This window comes from Phocoena phocoena, chromosome 14 (assembly GCF_963924675.1).
Source record: "Phocoena phocoena chromosome 14, mPhoPho1.1, whole genome shotgun sequence".
Classification (NCBI taxonomy): domain Eukaryota; kingdom Metazoa; phylum Chordata; class Mammalia; order Artiodactyla; family Phocoenidae; genus Phocoena; species Phocoena phocoena.
In genome coordinates this window covers 78734201-78753748 of record NC_089232.1, presented here as the reverse complement: position 1 = coordinate 78753748, position 19548 = coordinate 78734201, and the positions used below count along the sequence as shown (strand labels likewise).

Sequence of the window (19548 nt, the reverse complement as noted above, 5' to 3'; positions counted from 1 at the left end):
AGATCTTTCCTTTTTTTTTTTTTTTTTTTCTTTAAGGAAATCCTCTCTATACTCTCAAGGGCCTGGGTATCTCAAGGACCTATTTCATAGGCCTGACTTTGTAGCTGCAAATCCATCTGGTCTGCAGTGGCCTAGTAAGTACAGCTTACTTGAAAATTCAACACATAACACAATCTCTCTGGGTGTATGGATAATACAGCAAAATTCCACCATATGTGATTGGCTATGGGTCCAAAAGGTCCAATTACCCAACCCCATAAGATGCTGGGTTATTGTGAGGTTATAGAAGTAAATGTCCAGGGAAAAGTGCCAGCTGGGAGTTTTACGTCCCTTTCAACCTTTACCGGGATCAACTGCAGTTTGGCGCCACCTAGTGGTGGTTGTCTTCCTACCTAATGATTTATGTAGGTGGGTTTCTGGAGCCAGGCAAGGATTACAGGACTGTCTCCCTGGATAGTATGTGCCCATTTAATCAGCCTGTTTTGGGCAGAGTGGACCAGCAGGATACTGGACTGGGGACTCCCATCATTTATCTCTTGGTTGGATGAAGGGGTTGCCTGCCACTTCTTTGCTTGGCCTTGTCCTACCTGCCAAAGAGGGGAGCCAATCACATTATATCCCAATTCACATTATTGAAGGTATTATTATATCTCTCTCGTATTATATTTACTAAATAAGCTAAACTTGATAGGGAATGAGCAGAAAACATTATCTGTTACCTTGAAACCCTCTCTAGAGACTATTTCTTCCTCTGACCTAGATGGAGTCTCCAGCCTCTTCCAGAGTTTTTCTGGTCACTCCCAGGTAACGAAATGTTGCCGGGCTATTTTCATCACAATTATAGTCTCATTTCTGTAATTAAACTATTGGGTCCAGTGTCATGATCATAACTCACAACTTTAACCAAAATGACAGCAGCTTCCTCCCTCCCCAGTTTAGCAATGTGGTGAAGGATGCAGTCCATCTCTTTTCTGCTCTCCCCTCTACCATTAGCTGTTGTTTCTGACCCTTGGGGAGTGGTAAAATCTGGACACGGAGGAGACCCACCTTTATTTGGCTGGTGCCTTTGTGATCTGAATCTGGTGCTCTCTGGCTCAATAATGCCCAAGGTCGATTTGTTTTTAGATCAGGGGTACTTTTTGTTGGTTTCTTCGAGATTCTTCTGCTGGTATCCTCCAAATGCAACTTCCATGAAGCAGGTGATGTCTGTCCTCTGGTTAAAAGGTATGAACAAAACAGGGTCCTTTGGGGGTCTGTCTGCTGCATCATTTAGCTTCTCTGGGCAGCTTTCTTGGGCACATTCCCCCCCCCCTTTTTTTTTTGGCTGCGTGGTATGTGGGATCCCGACTAGGGATTGAACCTGCGCCCCCTGCATTGGAAGTGTAGAGTCTTAACCGCTGGACCACCAGGGAAGTCCTGGGCATGTTCCCTTTGAAGAGAGCTTCAAGTCCACTCTCCACAGGTCCAGTCAGCCCTGGGTTTCCCCACAGTTGTTGCAAGAGTGGTCTGCTCCTACAGCTGGCTTCTCTTCCCTCTGGCTCTTTTCCTGCCCTGCTGCCTTGGGGCCTTCTAGTCACAGTTTCTCATAGCATGCCTTTTGCTTCCCAAACTCCTGAGATCAAGAGTCCCCTGGAAAACGCTTTGTCCCTTGAGAGAGGAAAAATATGGCGTACGTGGCATCTATTCAGAACTGCTACATTGCCTAACTCTCAGGGGGTATCACATATAAATTTATACAAAATATAATGAGAATATAGACTATAATGTGAATGGTGCCCCCTGGAGGTGCGAAGCTGCAGGCAGGCCTGACCGTCCTTGTTGGAACTTTAGGTGAATCCTATTACATGTAATAGTATAATAATAGAGCTAACACATATATTGTTACCACGTGCTGTGCACTGTTGCAGGTGCTTTACCTATTTTATTCAAGCCTCATACCAATCCTTCAAGATAGGTACTATTATTCATGGTTATTTCACAAATGAGTAAACTGAAGGCCAGGCTTGTTCAAGGTTACACAGCTAGCAAATGGCAGGGCTAGAATTCAAACGCAGGGAGTATGGCTCCAAAAGTTGTAGTTCTAAGTCCGTCTAAAACATCTCGCCTGAGGGTTTGACTTTTCTCATGTCATTCTGGGGCAGGCTACACATTAGGTACAGCATGGACCCTGAAGTTAGGTGGATGTGGCTCAGATACCACGCTGCCATTCAGTAGCTATATGGCTTTAGATAAGTTACTTAATTTTCCTGAAACTTAGTATCTTCATCTAAAGATGCTAATACAAGCTGACAGAGTTGTTGGCAGGATTAAACATTCGTTTACTTTTCCTAGCTCTCTGCAAAGAGAAGAGTCAAACGGTAAGGACGTCAAATAAATGTGAAATTATCAATAATCCATCAAACACCGGGGAAGGGAGGTTGGGAGACCGAAATCAGTCAAAAGTATTTAGTAAATGACTGTTGGGTGCCAGGTGCTCACTAGCGCTGGTTTTCTGGGCGATGAATTCGGTACGTTCTCTCCAGGTCATTCACACAGCACAAAGCCTTGCTTATCTTTGAGAGGCTGCGGGGTCTGAGTGAGGCAGGAGAGATGGCACAGTTTTGCTGTCAGCTCATCCTGGGCCATTGTGTGACCCTCATCAGGTAACGTCTGCTTCCTTGCATGTGCAAAAGTGCTCCTGATGACACATAGCGTGCTCTACATAAAAGGTAACTCTGAGTACGTCTAATGATGACGTGTCCTGCCTACTTAGGAAAAGCAAGGGGCAGCTGAACTGGGTTCGCGCCGAGGAGTCCGCGGCGGGTCTTTTCTTTGGTCGGAACAGTTCTTTTGGAGCTGGGTCCTTGCCGGGACTTGGAAAGCAGCACACTCGGGCCGGGGGAGGGGGCCGGAAACGCCGGCCGCTACCGCGCCGCGTGTCCTTTCGGAGGGAGGGAGCGCGAGCTGAGTAGCGGAGGACTGGGCGAAGATGGCGGCTTTCTCCGGTGCGTCTGCGGAGCTGGGGCTAGAGCGGGCGGCCCGATGCACGCCTCGGCCCTGGGCCGGCTGGAGGGGAGCCTTTGGGGCAGGGGCGCACAGGTGCCGCGCGGGACAGGAGGGAGCTGTCCAAAGCTGTCCCCTCGGTCCCAGCACTGCGGGCGGATCAGTGGCGGTGCGAGAGGCCCGATCGGTGCCCGATCGGTGTTGCAGGGAGAGCCTTTCCCTCCAGGTGCTGGCCGGGCCGGGCCTCCCCGTGCTCGCTCTCTTCTTTCTCTCCTTACGGCCTCCCTGCCGGGACACCCGGGGCTGCGAGAACGATGCGGCGGCGTTGCTGCGGCCGCTCTCGGAGCCCCGGCCTCTTGCTCTTTGACGTGGCAGTGGTGCTCAGGAACCCTTTTCTGTCCGCGCCCGATAGGGGCTTGGCCTGGCCGAGAAGCAGCAGGGCGCGGGGAGGGGTCCGTTGGAAATGACCATCCTGCATCTAGTTTTTTTCAGGCCCTTCCAAAACTAAAAGTTCCAGGCACAAACCTGATATTTATTTGTGGTTAAGCTCTATTATATCAACAGTAACGTTGAATATCTAAGCTAAAGGGAAAGCATTTTCGTCTGCGTACACACCAGCTCATCACAGATTTTGAAAATCGTTGTTTATTTGCTGCTGATGCCCTCCTTTATTTCAAACAGGAATTTTAGGTGGCGTACCTAACCCGACAGTTGTTTTTCTCTTTTCCTTTATCATCCTTCCTTTATACATCCACAGTTTTACAAGTTTCAGTAAGCCTTATAGACTAAAAGTCGTACGTATGTTATATAGCAATAAATGTATCAACTTAGGCCTACTATCTTTTAATATTGTTAATCTATTAAGATGACTTCAGATATAACAGAGTATTGTACTTTCTTCATTTTTCTCCTATTAGAACATTAGGAATTCCAAGTTTTTAGTCGTGAGAGAGGATTTCCGATTGTTTTAGTTGCATTTCATAATAGGCAAGGGGAAATCTGCTCAGCCTGGGAGCTGTTTTTGTTTCCCCAGCTCTCCTCAAACAAGATTTCAGAGCCAAGGTGTGTAGAGCAGTTCCAGGTTGTCATTTTATAGGTTCACTTCTTTGCGAGTCGTGCACAGATTTCAGGAATATTAGAGTAAAGGACTAGAAGAGTCTGTGATGTGAAATAAAGACAAAAGTGGAATTAAAGAGCATGAATATTCCTATTTTTCTTCTGAGCGTTAAAAATTTTCTGTTTAAAGAAAACATGGTTTCAAAGCAAACCTGCAGAAAACATGACCAGAATGGAACAAGAAATTGCCTGGAATTTGCTGAAAGCTGTCTGTGGTTGCTGCTTGCAATATAATGTTTCACAAGCAGCTTCAGCTTGCAGTATTCTGTATGAAGCAAATTGAAGACCATCGCTCCCTTTTTTTAAGCAATTTGCATTGTAGGAGAGAGAATACACCTAGACTCTAATGGGGGCAATTTTTAAAAAGGTCAGCTTGGACATACAACTTTTGATCTTGAGTAGTTTTGCAATCTGTGGATTTTTCTGAAGAGATTTAGGGGTAGGAGAGCCTGCCTTTCTGAAAAAGATTTTTACCCTTTCCCATGTCATCAATGTTTATATTAACTAGTTTACTATACAAAATGTTAGTGTTGTATCTATTGTTAATTGCTAGTATATGTCTTCTCACCTGATACAAAGAAGATTTTTGCCCTTTCCCATGTCATCAATGTTTATATTAACTAGTTTACTATACAAAGTGTTAGTGTTGTATCTATTGTTAATTGCTAGTATGTGTCTTCTCATCTGATACAAAGAAAAAGCTACTGTTGCAGTGGATTGTAGCTTTTTGTGTTTTTTTTTTTTTGCGGTACGCGGGCCTCTCACTGTTGTGGCCTCTCCCGTTGCGGAGCGCAGGCTCCGGACGCGCAGGCTCAGCGGCCATGGCTCCCGGGCCCAGCCGCTCCGCGGCATGTGGGATCTTCCCGTATCAGGGCATGAAACCGCATCCCCTGCATCGGCAGGCGGACTCTCAACCACTGCGCCACCGGAGAAGCCCAGATTGTAATTTTATTTTATGCCTTTTCACAAATGATTACAAGAAATACAAAATTTCCAAATAGCTTATCTCTGGGGCTTGGGTATATTTGAGTGTTGTTCATTTTTTAATAGAAATATATACTTTTGTAAAGATAACAATAATAAAAGCTGCATTTTAAAAATGCAGGCTTAAAAGAAAGATCACTTGTTTGGAAAGGAGATTTAAGTAATACAACTCACTATTCCATGTATACCCTCTACAGTTCATTCGAGAAGTGATAAAATTTCAAAATCCAATCAGAAATAACCCAATGTATTCATTTAGGATTCACTTTGATGTAAATTACTTAAATATGTGAACAATTGAGAACAGAGTAGTTCTTCAGCTGACATTTCCAGTTAACCCAAGTCCTCACCAGCAGCCCCTCCCTTTTCAGTTGACCAGAGTTTTGATTATGACTGCCTGTAAATGTGGGCTCTCCTTACTTGCCTCTTCATTTTTCTCAGATCGCTGAGGGTATTCACATGGTCCTCAAAGAGGCAAGGCACATGATTTCCACATTATCTCTAGGTGAAACAACCATGGTACTGGTCTAGAACTTTCCAACTCTGGCAGATTTTTCACCAGTCATAGGGAGGAAACGCTCACTGGTGGATACTATGTACTGAGTGATGACTATGTGCCGGATGCGTGCATATGATTATCTGTAATCGTCCCATATCCTACAACATACACAATATTAGCTCCATTTTGTGTGGCGAGATAGGTTTATAGCTTGCCCGAGGTCACATTGCTAGTGAGAGCTTGAATTTGAACTCAAGTCTTTCTCCAAAATTTATACTCAACAGATACTATGTAACTGAGCTATGCTTCAAACCTGTTTCCCCATTGAACAGTAATTTTAAGAGCAATATGATTTAAGTTTAGTCTGTAGTTTTTAAAATTAATTTTTGTTTGCAGAGATGGGTGTTATGCCTGAAATTGCTCAAGCTGTGGAGGAGATGGATTGGCTGTAAGTACCTCCATCTTGAAAAGCTTAAATGTACCTGTGACAACAATGGTTTTCAATTTAAATAGTGGTTAGTGTTTTTATCAAATATTTTTGGGCCCAGTTGGGTAAGTGAAATTCAGTTTTTTCCTGTGATTCTTTAAATCATAGAGTTTCCTTTCTAAACGTTGATATATTTTTAGCTGAAAAAGATTGGTAGTGTTTACCAAATAAAATTCTCTTTTAGGTTTATAGTTTAACATGACTTAATTAGCTTAGGTGATTTTTTTTTTAATTAACTAAAATTCTTCAAAATATGATTCTTTTTTAGTCTCCCAACTGATATCCAGGCTGAGTCCATCCCACTGATCCTAGGAGGAGGTGATGTCCTTATGGTATGTTTAAATGTGGTGAGGTCATTGGAAGCTGGGGAAACACAATTCTGGGGCTGTTATGACCCACTTTATGAACTCCATAGGCTTAAAAATGGTATTTTCACCAAATTAATTTTATTTATTCACAAACATTTAAGCTACCTATGCTGCATTCAAAGTAATTAGGTAGAAGTTGTGGGGAACACAAAGGTGAATAAAATGCAGTCTTTGCCCTTCAGAAGCTTCAACCCTGTAGCACAGTAAGACATGTACATGGATGAATGTCATACAAGGGAAAATGTGGCACCTGCCTGAGAGGTGCAAAGTATGAAAAGATTCAAGTGGGGTCCAGTTACCCTTCTGCTTGAGGAATCATAAAGGACTCTGCTTGGAAGTAGATTTTGCACAAGGGAAGATAAAGGAGAAGTGCTCTCTAGGTAGAGGGCACATCAACAAAAACCGTGAATAGGAGAATGCAGGATATGATCCCAGAGTAATTCACTTCAATGGTAGCATAAAATACGTGTGTCTGGGGTGAAGAGTGTAACTTGAGATAAGATGAGAAGTATACAGTGGGTCAGATTATTTGTGCCCTTTCTTAAGTGTCATGCTAAAGAAGTTGGGTGTTTGTTGGCAGTGTGGATCATTGGAAATGTTTAACTAGGGATGTGTTGCACAGTTAGAATTGTGTTTTTATGAAGACTGCTTTGATAGCAGCTTGTAGTGTAGCTCTAAGACATGAGATACTGTTAGGATACTTTTATAATAATCTTGGTTAGAATAATAAGGGTTTAGATTTGAATGGTAGCAATGGGAAAAGAAAAGGGAGAACAGATTCTTGAGGGAAGAATGGAAGAGGAGTGGCAAGATTGGCAATAAAGTTGAATGAGGAAATCTTGATAATCTGGAGACGCTGTGGAAATAAAGGTAGCTTGTGAATTGTTAAAGATTTCTACATGGTATCACATTAATTTGATTTCCTTAACTGACAACTTAAACTTTTTTTTTTCTTTTTCATTTAGGCTGCAGAAACAGGAAGTGGAAAAACTGGTGTAAGTAATAAACTTAAATTGACTTTTTAAGAGTTGATTTTATTTTTCATGAATTTATTTTATGTATTTATTTTTGGCCACTTTGGGTTTTCGTTGCTGCACGCGGGCTTTCTCTAGTTGCAGTGAGTGGGGGCTACTCTTTGTTGCGGTGCACGGGCTGCTCATTGCAGTGGCTTCTCTTGTTTGTGGAGCACGGGTTCTAGGTACGCGGGCTTCAGTAGTTGTGACACGCGGGCTTAGTAGTTGTGGCTCGCGGGCTGTAGAGCGCAGGCTCAGTAGTTGTGGCTCATGGGCTTAGTTGCTCTACAGCATGTGGGATCTTCCTGGACCAAGGCTCGAACCTGTGTCCCCTGCATTTGCAGGCGGATTCTTAAGCACTGCACCACCAGGGAAGCCAGTAAGAGTTGATTTTTAAAGCAACTTTCAACAGTGGTTTTTACTTTGAAGTATTTAATCAAGTATCCTCCTTCCAAAATGTAAAAAGTGGTTGCTTGCCACAGAGAACAATATTTTTGTTGCCAGCTCATTCTGAAATAAGATTTATAAGAGTATGGCTTGGACTTCCCTGGTGGCGTGGTGGTTGGGAGTCTGCCTGCCGATGCAGGGGACACGGGTTCGAGCCCTGGCCTGGGAAGATCCCACATGCCCTGGCAACAAACAGTAGCTTCTGCTCTCCACAGCTAGAGAAAGCCCGCATGCAGCGGGGAAGGCCCAACACAGCCATAAATAAATAAATTAATTAAAAAAAAAAAAACAACAACAACAACAAAAAAAAAACATTTAAAAAAAAAAGAGTATGGCTTTAGGAATATAGTTTAAAACTGGTCTTGGAGAAAGAGTTACAGTATCTTTAGTATTTATACTCACTTCTGAATTTTAATGCAGTGGCTCTAGTAATAAAGAAGTTGCAAATAGAGGTTGATCTCTTGTTGGCCTAGACTAGAGAAACGGTTTGTCGGAATAATATTTATCCTTTTTAGTTTAGTTCATTCTGTGGGTCCCGATTGTTTATTGTTTTGGGCTCTCAGCTGGTTCTTATTTCCTTCATTCAGTCAACTGTTGTTATCGTACTGGTATTTTGGGTTTGGGCAAATTGGAGCAGCGCTCAGGAATATGTGTCATTATTTAAGGTGCGTGCATGATTTTTTGTAATTTATATTGATTATTGAACTGTCACTGATATCTGAATGCTAATATAGAGAACTCTTGTTTATTTGCTAGGCTTTCAGTATTCCAGTTATCCAGATAGTTTATGAAACTCTGAAAGACCAACAAGAAGGCAAAAAAGGAAAAGCGACAATTAAAACTGGTGCTTCAGGTAATTTTTGCATATTATTAATTTCCTTTTGTATAAATTAGTAATTCTCATTCCTTGCATTTACAGATGTGAAGTTTTTTTTTTTAATAAATTTATTTTATTTATTTATTTTTGGCTCCGTTGGGTCTTCGTTGCTGTGTGCGCACTTCCTCTAGGTGTGGCGAGCTACTCTTTTGCTGCAGTGCGTGGGCTTCTCACTGCGGTGGCTTCTCTTGTTGCGGAGCATGAGCTCTAGGTGCGCAGGCTCAGTAGTTGTGGCTCAAGGGGTTAGTTGCTCCATTGCATGTGGGATCTTCCCGGACCAGGGCTTGAACCTGTGTCCCCTGCATTGGCAGGCGGATTCTTAACCACTGCACCACCAGGGAAGCCCCAGATGTGAAATTTGAGTGTGCATTTTTATTGTCAATATCCAGGGGATGGTATTGTCATTTGGTGCCCTGGAAACCAGGGATGCTAAATGTCATTTAGAGCATAAACACTGAAAGATTGTCCCTCCTAAGATACTAACAGTGTTGTCTTTGAGAAAACACTGGCATTTTAGAAATTATATTTAGTTATTTTAATGTTTTTCTTAGCCTGATAACTTTATGCATAATATTGAAGATAAATTGGTACAGTATTTTACAAAGGCATTAAGGAAAGATTTTACAAATAGTTGATAGAGTATAAACCCATGGTGGTAGGAAATATTGCCTTCTACAGGGAAAAGAGGCATGCATTTTCCTTTAACATAAGAAAGAAGGAGCCCAGGAGGCTGAAATGTAAAGTGTACATTTTGAAGTCAGTTTCTTATTTTCAGTCCTATCTCCATGGAGACTGGTCCTGTCTGTGCCATGAACTATCTTACATTAGTGTTCTCATCCTTAAATTTTGTTGCTTTTATTAAATGCTTTCTGAATTCCATCCTATCTTGAGTAATCTAGGGCTTTGTTAATTATTTTAAGTCACTTTTGTTTCATGATACAAAATAGGATTGTGACAAAATTGCAGGCTTAAGTGGAGTGAGCTGGCATATCAACATTTTCTTCTCAGTAGTTGAAAGTAACAATGTTACATAGTTTGTAGAATCAACTCATTTATAAATGAATTGTGAGATAATGGATATGAACTATTTAGACTATTAGTCTGTTTAAAAATAGTCTCAGAATTTGTAGCAACTATAAACCATCATTTATCAGAGAGAGTGATGAAAGAGAAGGATCCTATCTGCTTCCACAGAAGGATAACCAGAATGGTTGCAGTTCCAAAAATCATGTCCTATTAGGAGTAAGGAAGCTAGATATTTAAACATGGAGAAACAAATAAAAAAGGGAGGTGGTATAATTGTTAAATCATTGTTGGGACCTGGAGAGAGAATAATTGTTCTAGAAAATACTGTTTAATTCCTAGTAGCTTGATTGAGCCCACAATGGATAGAGACCCTCAAGAGAACGTTACTTCTCCATCATTCCAGGTGTTTAAGCAGATGATAGATATCATTTGACCAGAAATAATCTAGAAAAGATTTCTACCTTGGGTGGAAATTGGGCTTGAAAACACATAGCATTCTCTTTAGCTATTGTGATTCTTTGCTTATCCAGACTGTTAAGATGTTGTAGAAAAGGAAAATGCTGATCCCATAAAAGTGAGGAGGAAAAGATTTTGTGACTTAGGAATTATTTAAAATAAAGGACTTGCTTTTCTTTTAATAATGATAAAGTGATAATTAGATTCTGATATGTTGGTGGGTTATTTTCGTTGTGATTGAAGTCACCAGAACTTCATTTTATTAATGCTTTCATAGTTATGACAAAGATCAGTGCCATCTAATAAAAAGGCACTGAAGCAAGTGAGCAGAAGAGGTTGCCCTGGATGGGCCAGTGACTATTATTTTTGGCTTGTTTCAGTTTTGCCTTTAATAAAAACAGCAGCAGTTTTAATTGTGCATTCCAAATAGTGTGTGAAACCATATTGGAACTAGAGGAGTTAAGATACCGTATAAAATATTAAATATTTGCTTTATTTTTTGTAGACTGTTTTAAATTATGTTTGTTTGGGGTTAACTTTTCTTGTTTTAATTCGCTTAGTGCTGAACAAATGGCAAATGAACCCATATGACAGAGGATCTGCTTTTGGTAAGTGGATAGATTTTAGCAGCACATTTGTGATTCAAAAACTTGTTTTTAATGCAATGTTGAGGAAAGATAAAGAATCCTTGTAAACTGGTAAGGGGTTCTTGTGTTGACAGCAGGTAAAGTGTCACCTGTTTTAGTAAGAAAGAGATAAGCAGGCAGGGGAAAATGGGCAAAGGATGTGCATAGGCAGTTCACAGGAGAACCAAATCCAAATGGCAGTAAACATACAAAGGTCAAGTTTACAGGTAACAGGGAAATGGAAATTAAAGTTACAGCGAATGTTGTTTTATACCCATCTGATTGGCAAGACTCCAAAAGGGTGATAACCAACTTACAAATTACTGCCTCTCTGGAAAGGAGTTTGGCGTTACCTGTTAATATTGAAAAAACATATATTCCTGGAAGGTCAAGCTCATTGGAATGAAAGTGCCAGTATGTAAGAATATACTTTCAAAGCTGTTTGATGCAACATTATCTGTAATGATAAAAACTGCCAGTAAAGTAAATGATACTGCTAGCATGGTAAACAAAGATTGGGGTGTATCCAAGGACTGTTGTATAGCTATTATGAAGAATAAGTCGGAACTGCAGAGTTGACCTGGAGGAATTTTCTCCAGGTGTCAGTGAGTAAGAAAATCAGGATGCAGAGAAAGGTAAATGGGCCTTGAGGAATCATGACAGAAACAACCCCACGCTGCTACTCTCTACCGTGTGATATCTAATTTATGTAAAAGTTTATATATGTATATATGCATGAAGCATTTTAAATAATTTTTATGATTTACCCTTGTCAGAGAACTTTTTTAAAAGTTCAGAGGTTTATATAATGTACCCATATGAATAAGAATTTATACTTTGAATAAATAATTGAATTTCTTATAAGTGAAGGGAAATGTGTGACGAGATGCTTTTTTAAAAACTTTCTTCTACATTCAGGTGGCGAATATGATTTGCAAGCCTGAATCAGGACGGAAGTTCTAGTTTCCAGTACAGACAAAAGCCAAATGCTTTACTTAATGCCAAAAAGCACCAATAAGCACTATGACTGACTATGATGTATAACATAGAACTTCATCTTTTAGAGCCCTAATATTAGGAAATAACAGCTACAGGGTTATTTGTTCAGGCTTTTCCTGCTTTCCCTTTATGGTTTCTGGATCCACGGATTAGGGAACAAGCCAGAGTTTCTGTTTTTCTTTTAGGGTAGCATTCACTCAAGCTCTAATTTCGGCATAAAATCAGAGCAACAAGTATTGATGAGTGGGTGCTGCGTCATCCTTAGTATCCATTTCTCTAAAGGACTCTAGAGAATAGTTGTCTAAACGTGTTGGTGATGCAGCTGCGGTAGTACAAGTCAGGTTAGGTGCTGTGTTGATGCCTTTTTAGAATTGTTGTGGTAAAATCCTGTCCTAGCCAACAGATAACAGTAGAGAAACTAGTCCTCAACGTAAGCCACAGCCCTCCAGGGGATGAATGAGGGCAGCTACTCACAGGGAAGACATTGCTATCCTTCAGGAATCAGCAAGTCTCAGTCCCTGGAACATTGCACCAAGTAATGAATTATCTTATTAGTGAGACTGAACGATACTTATTTCAGAATGCGTGATTTATGTAATCTGTATTGACATGGTTTTCTGTGTTTTTCTCAAATCCAGCAATTGGGTCAGATGGTCTTTGTTGTCAGAGCAGAGAAGTAAAGGAATGGCATGGATGTAGAGCTACTAAAGGATTAACGAAAGGTATTTAAAGAACATTTGTACTTGTCTGAACTTTTGGGGTGATGTATTAATACCTGAACTTTCTTTAAAGTAGCTTTGAATCGAGGATCTGAAAAGATTTTTAGTGTTACAGGAAGATCTACAATTCTTCATTTGGAAGATACAAATTGTTATTCAGAAACAATGGGAAAGTAGCTACATGGTAAATGAATCATAAGTGTATAATTTATAAAAATCTCAAAGTATTTTGCCCTTGCAGGGAAACACTGCTATGAAGTATCCTGTCACGACCAAGGATTGTGCAGAGTTGGGTGGTCTTCTATGCAGGCTTCCCTAGACCTAGGTAAGTGTTTCTAAAATAAACGGAATTTGTTGTTTTACATTTGTGAATTTTTAACATTTTATTTTAGTGGGGAGCAAAATAGTAAACTTAACCGTGCAAAGTTTATATTTAGAGACATGGAAATAATAATATTTACCTATACCCTCCTTGTTCCAAGAAAGATTTGAAGTACCGAAAAATAGATATTATAACATCATAAAATCAGGAGGAATAAGGTTAAGGGTATGAATGAAGTCAGTAAAGTTAGTATGCACTAATATGTACCACACAATACTGTGTAGATGCTTCAAAATATCTTCATCTTATGAACTTTTATGGTATTTATAACTTTATTCTTACCACACTTATAAAATACTTCTAAAATCTAGGTACTGACAAGTTTGGCTTTGGCTTTGGTGGAACGGGAAAGAAATCTCACAATAAACAATTTGATAATTATGGAGAGGTAAGTTGTATTAATGACTTAATCATAGTGTTAGTAAGTTTTCTTGCATACTTGATCACTCATGACATGACTGAGGGTATAGAAATGATTGTGAAATTCAAGTGAATTTTCTGAATATTTTCCAAGGAAAGTTCAGATTGGGACTTCAGTGAAGAAATGTTACAAAACGAGAAAAATATTTTTCTTTTATGCCATTTATTAACCCCTCCAAAGTATATTACTTTGTTTTCTGTGTTCACCCCATTTTGATTTTGGCTTTGACTTTAATACTTGTGTTGCTCTCATTTCTTATTTTGACTCGTGTTAAATCTAAATACGCTTGTTCTGGTAGCCGACATCTCTGGTAATGTGGAGGAGCCTTAATATCATGTTGATGCTGAAACGTCTGTCTGATGCTTCTACTCTTATATATGATATGCTATACTAGGCATTTTTTAAATCTACGTTAGAATTTTAAGGAAGTATTCTGCAACACTAACACGTACTGTGGATGCAGCTATATTTGACCTTTTAACCTTATTTTCAATTTTGCTCTTTATTAACAGCACTTGACTTTCTGGTTTTCTAGGAATTCACTATGCATGATACCATTGGATGTTACCTAGATATGGATAAAGGGCATGTCAAGTTCTCCAAAAATGGTAAGCTTTCTAGGGACCATTTTGTTAGAGAGTATATATGATATTCATTATTTGTGATTTTTAAAAATTTCCTTACCATCTTCAATCTTCTTTCTCTTCCTCCCTGCCTTTCTTTTGAACAAATACTTTTTGAGCATTTGCTGTGTGCCAGGCATGCTGGTAGGTGCTGGAGATACAGCAGAAAATGGACCAGATAAATTTATGTACACTTTTGTGGGGCTTAGCTACTGATAGGGAGAGACAGACAATATATGTGTTAGGTGGGAACAGTGCACTGAGGGAGCGTATAAATCCGGGTAAGGGGCTGGAGAGCATTCTGGGGGGTCAGAGAAGGCTTCTCTGAGAAGGTGACATTTGAGTAGAAGTATCTTGGAAGAGTATTTCAGGCAGAGAGACCAGTAATTGCAAAGGTCCTGAGATGAAAGCGTGCTTGGGGTATTTAAACAGTGAGGAGGCCAGTGGGTCCGGAGCACACTGAGCATGGGGGAGGGTCGTAGAATCTTGGGTCAGTGAGGTGGTGAGGCCAGGCCATATAGGACCTTATAGGCTATGACACAAACTTTTTATTTTGACTGAGATTGGAAGCCATTAGGTTTTGAGTAGATAATTGGCATCGTCTGTCTTTAACAGTTTTAACAGTACAATCACTGTGGTGGCTGCTTTGTTGAAAACACTGGGTGGTGACAATAGGTAGGGAACCAGTTGGATGCTAAGAGTTCTGTTTGGGGCAAGTTAAGTTTGAGATACTTATTAGACATCTGAGTGATGAAATCAAGTAAGTAGTTAAATGTACAGTTAAGTGTTCAGGGGAGGGATCAGAACTGGAGATATTGATACATCTTTGAGAGTTATTGGCTTATATATGATCCAGTCATAGGCCTGGATGAGATCACCTAGGGAATGAGAGTAGGTAATGAAGAGGAGAGATCTGAGGCCCAGGGTATTCTTGTGGTTAGAAGTTGGCAAGTTGAGGAGACTCCAGCAGAAGTGAATGAGGAGGAAAGCCGAAAGAGGTTGAGGTCATGCAGTTCAGGTGAAGAAAGCTTTTGAAGGAGGAGGGGAGGATCAGATGTGTCCAGTGCTGATGACGGCTCTAGCCTAGAAGGATGAGCAATGAGAACTACTGTGTTTGGCAAGTGGAGATCATTAATGAGCTTGACAAAGAGCTGTTGTGGTGCAGCGAGGGGTGTGCAGGGGGAGCCTGATTGGGAATCAGTTCAACAGAGAATGGAGTGAAATGAGGGGGACACAGTCAACATGGAAATCAGGCAGTTTTACTACAAAAAGGAGAAGAAAAAATAAAGGACAGATGGAGGAAGTTCTGAGCTCAGGGAGGTTTGTCTAACTCAGGTGTCTACTGGAAGCAGTCCCGTAGGAAGGGAATAATTAAAATTGTAGAGGGGAAGAGGGGGCAATTTCGGGAGTAAAGTAAAAAAGTGAGGGGGTTGGTATTAGCACAGTTAATCTGCAGTAACAGGAGGGGGCGTGAGAGTGTGCGCTGGCTGCTGGACTTGGTGGTGTGGGCACATGGACGTTCTTTCCTCGTAGATTTAATTCAATTTCTCTCTCTCTTTTTTTTTTAAAGGAAAAGACCTTGGCCTGGCATTTGAAATACCACCACATATGAAGAACCAAGGCCTCTTTCCTGCCTGTGTCTTGAAGGTAATTAGAGACATTTTGCTGTGATTATAAGCTACTTTGATCTTCGTTATTTCGTATTGGTTAGTTTGCTCTTAGGTTAAGCGTTTTCATTTTCTCCTTTATTCAATGCTAGAATGCTGAACTAAAATTCAACTTCGGGGAAGAAGAATTTAAGTTTCCACCGAAAGATGGTTTTGTTGCCCTTGCCAAGGCACCGGATAGTTTCATTGTCAAATCACAGCACACAGGTATAGCACCTGAGAGGGTAAAGATTTCAAGAATGGGGTATTGAAAACTCCAGTAAGTAAGGCTTCTTGTAGTGAGGTACAGATACTCCCCTTGCCTGTTTAGTCATGCATCTTTATTGAACATGTCAGTAAAATTCAGTTTCAAAACCTAATTCGTAAACTCCCAAGTATTTGGTTTCGGTTCACGCATTTTGGGGAGGCTGATCGTGGTGATGATGGTATCTAGTATTTATAACGTGTGTGCTTATTCAGTGCCATGGCGCCGTGTTAAGTGTTTCACCTGCATAACAACCCTGTAAGGTAGTTTTATAGACAAAGAACTTGAGGAGTAGGGACTTGAGGTCACTTGCCCAAGGTCACAGGGCAAATAAGTGGTAGAACTGAATTCAAATCCAAGCAGTCTGACTCCAAAGCTCGCACTCTCACCCCCTTGTGCTGCCTGATGCGCTTCCAGTTATTTAAAGAAAGTGCCTTTCACAGCTCATTGGATTTATCGCAAAGCATATAATCAATTAGATTGAAAGAATCTGTAGTTCATTTTAAGAATCTTTATTTTGTTTAGTTTGACTATCACCTATACCACTGGACAATTGTTATTTAAAATTTTGATACTGGAGTATTTGTGCTCGTGTTTCACCAATAAAGGTGTCATGAGGTGTGATCTGAATGTATTCTAATCTTTTTTATTTTCTTAAGGTAATGCTCAGGTGGCACAAGCGAAGTTTCTCCCCAATGCTCCAAAAGCTCTCATTGTCGAACCTTCCCGAGAGTTGGCTGAACAAACTTTGAATAACGTCAAGCAGTTTAAGAAATACGTCGATAATCCTAAATTAAGGTAAAGCTTCCCTTTGTGCTCAAATGCCTATTGTCTTTAGGTCTGAGGTGTTTCAGAAGAAGAGTAAAGTAGGAAAAGAAACGAGATAGGAATTCAGAGTGTGTACATATGCATGTGTATGAGTGTGTAAATATATTTAACTGTGACATATAGTAGCAATTAGTTTCTATCTAAAACTCCTGTTTAAGTGAGAAGAGTTCTATTAAAAAAAGTAAATTGAGGGACTTCCCTGGTGGTGCAGTGGTTAAGAATCCGCCTGCCAATGCAGGGGACACGGGTTCGAGCCCTGGTCTGGGAAGATCCCAACATGCCACAGAGCAACTAAGCCCGTGCGCCACAACTACTGAGGCTGCGCTCTAGAGCCTGCGAGCCACAGCTCCTGAGCCCGTGTGCCACAGCTACTGAAGCCCGCGCGCCCAGAGCCCGTGCTCTGCAACAAGAGAGGCCACCGCAATGAGAAGCCTGCGCACCACAATGAAGAGCAGCCCCCACTCGCCGCAACTAGAGAAAGCCCGCATGCAGCAACGAAGACCCGACGCAGCCAAAAATAAATAAATATCCTTAAAAAAAAAAAAAAGTAAATTGAGATTTTCCCTGTGTCTCTTATGTAAAGAGTCATGGTTTGCAAAACCGTATCAGAGTAAAAATTAATTCTTTAAAGGGGCCATTTCATTTAATGTTAGCTTCATCAATTCATTTGCATAGAAAATGTATCTCTGTCTGTCTAGTGTGTTGGTAAACCTGACTTGGCGAGGTTAATTCTAGCCTGTCTCCTAGTGGTGACCATCTTCCCTGTGGGGGTTCACACTGGTCCCTCTAGTTCGATGGCTCTTTCTGCCATTGCGGGGAGACCGTAAGTCTAGTGATCTTGGAGAACTTCTGGCTCAGTAGCAATCCCTTTTAATTTGAGGAAAGCCATACCATATAAGTAAACTGCTCTGTCAGTTGATTTGACACTTGATTTTTATTAATTTTTCTTTTAATTTTTCTTAACTGAAATATAATTCACACACCATAAAATTCACCATTTAAAGTGTACAATTCAGTGGTTTTTGGTGTATATGGTCACAAGGTTGTGCAGCCATCACCACTATCTAACTTCAGAAACTCTGAATTATTAATGTCCCGTGGGCCCATCTGTTTATTTATTTATATTTTTAAAAATCTTATTTTGATGTCTGAGGGTTTTTTTTTTTCCGGCTGTGTTGGGTCTTCGTTGCTGTGCGCGGGCTTTTCTCTAGTTACGGCAAGCAGGGGCTACTCTTCGTTGCGGTGCACGGGCTTCTCATTGCGGTGGCTTCTCTTGTGGCGGAGCGTGGGCTCTAGGCGTGCGAGCTTCAGTAGTTGTGGCTCACGGGCTCAGGAGTTGTGGCTCGCAGGCTCTAGAGCGCAGCCTCAGTAGTTGTGGCGCACGGGCTTAGTTGCTCTGCAGCATGTGGGATATTCCTGGACCAGGGATTGAGCCCGTGTCCCCTGCATTGGCAGGCGGATTCTTAACCACTGCACCACCGTGGAAGTCCCCCATCTTTTTAATGTTGATCTTTCTCATAAGTTAAACTTATTCAGGGATAAATTTATACTTAGTAAAACTTTTTAGGTAAAATAATTCCTAATTTTGTCTTGATGATTGATGCATTTCACTCTTTCAGTAACTATTTGAATACCTACCATGTGTGAAAACTTAGGCTAGGGATCAGGATATAACAACAAGAATTCATCTTTGCTTTTATAGAATTATGTGCAGGAGTGTGGAGATAGTGTGGAAGGCAGAGAAACAGCCAAAGTAATGTGATAAAATGCTTTAAGGATACGACACGGAGAGTCACTACAAGAGTACATCACCAGAGCATCTTCTTAGTGTAAGAGACTCAGAACTCTTCACAAGAGAGTGTTTTTGGAAGAATGTAAAACGCTAATATAAGTTGATTTTTGTGCTCTAATGTGTAAAGATTAACGTGCATCTGGACAAAGCCTGGAAGGGAAGATAGATGACAAAATCAATTTATTTGCTAAGATGGTAAAATTGTGTTACTCATTTTGGTATTCAGTACAAATGAGCCTTTTCCTTCTTGAAGACCCAGCTCAAGTCCTGGTCTTTCTGTGAAGCTAACATGTTGGTGCCAGCTCGGTCCTTTCTCCCTCCTCGGATACCGCTGTGTTTGCTTCCCCATAATGCCTATGCACTGTCGTGTGTTAGTGTTTCTTGTTTTAAATGTGCATAGCTTTACTCGTCCCAACTCAGTTTTACACTCCATAAGACAGGGGCTGGTCTTTTATATTCCTCAACCCTACAGTGCTTTGCACACAAGTATTGATTGTTATGTGTATGTGTAGTTTTCTGCTAAATTTGTAGAAATAAATGTATCTGATTAGGAAAGTGGATAAGAGTAAAGTTTTATAGAAGAAATGATAGATTTTGGACCATAGTTACCAAACCTGGGAACTAAGGGACCTTATTTCAAAATACAGATTTACTGGTCCCCCTTTTGTATATACTGAATCAGATTTTCCAGGGAATAGGAATTGGAACTCTTTGTTTTTTAAGGAAGAATGGCACCTCTTCCAGATGATTCTTAAGTAGCCAATCTGGCATCTGGTGTTACCGGATTTAGGCAACATGGCTCTAGTGGTAGGTGGTTAAGGACTATGCCAAGGTAATGGACATTCACAGACTAGAAAGCTTTTTTTTTTTTTCTTTAAACACTATAAATCGCTTAAGATGACAGTAGGCAACCATGAAGCTGTTTCTTTTCATCAGTCATAGAATTTATGAGACTCAGTGTCAACATCATCCACTTTCCCAGTATTTTATGG

At 40.7% G+C, this 19548-nt stretch overlaps 1 protein-coding gene across 1 annotated transcript in view; it reads left to right on the top strand.

Annotated features, from left to right (window-relative positions):
• Positions 1 to 2899: 2899 nt before the first annotated feature.
• Positions 2900 to 19548, top strand: part of DDX1 (DEAD-box helicase 1) — a 33810-nt gene continuing 17161 nt past the window's right edge. Inside the window, exons 1-13 of the mRNA XM_065891691.1 lie at positions 2900 to 2984; positions 5978 to 6029; positions 6337 to 6400; positions 7402 to 7431; positions 8653 to 8749; positions 10816 to 10863; positions 12519 to 12602; positions 12841 to 12924; positions 13293 to 13369; positions 13938 to 14010; positions 15596 to 15672; positions 15785 to 15899; positions 16596 to 16734. Coding sequence (XP_065747763.1) covers positions 2969 to 2984; positions 5978 to 6029; positions 6337 to 6400; positions 7402 to 7431; positions 8653 to 8749; positions 10816 to 10863; positions 12519 to 12602; positions 12841 to 12924; positions 13293 to 13369; positions 13938 to 14010; positions 15596 to 15672; positions 15785 to 15899; positions 16596 to 16734 — 956 coding nt within the window. The 5' untranslated portion in view covers positions 2900 to 2968. The remainder of the gene's footprint in view (positions 2985 to 5977; positions 6030 to 6336; positions 6401 to 7401; positions 7432 to 8652; positions 8750 to 10815; positions 10864 to 12518; positions 12603 to 12840; positions 12925 to 13292; positions 13370 to 13937; positions 14011 to 15595; positions 15673 to 15784; positions 15900 to 16595; positions 16735 to 19548) is intronic.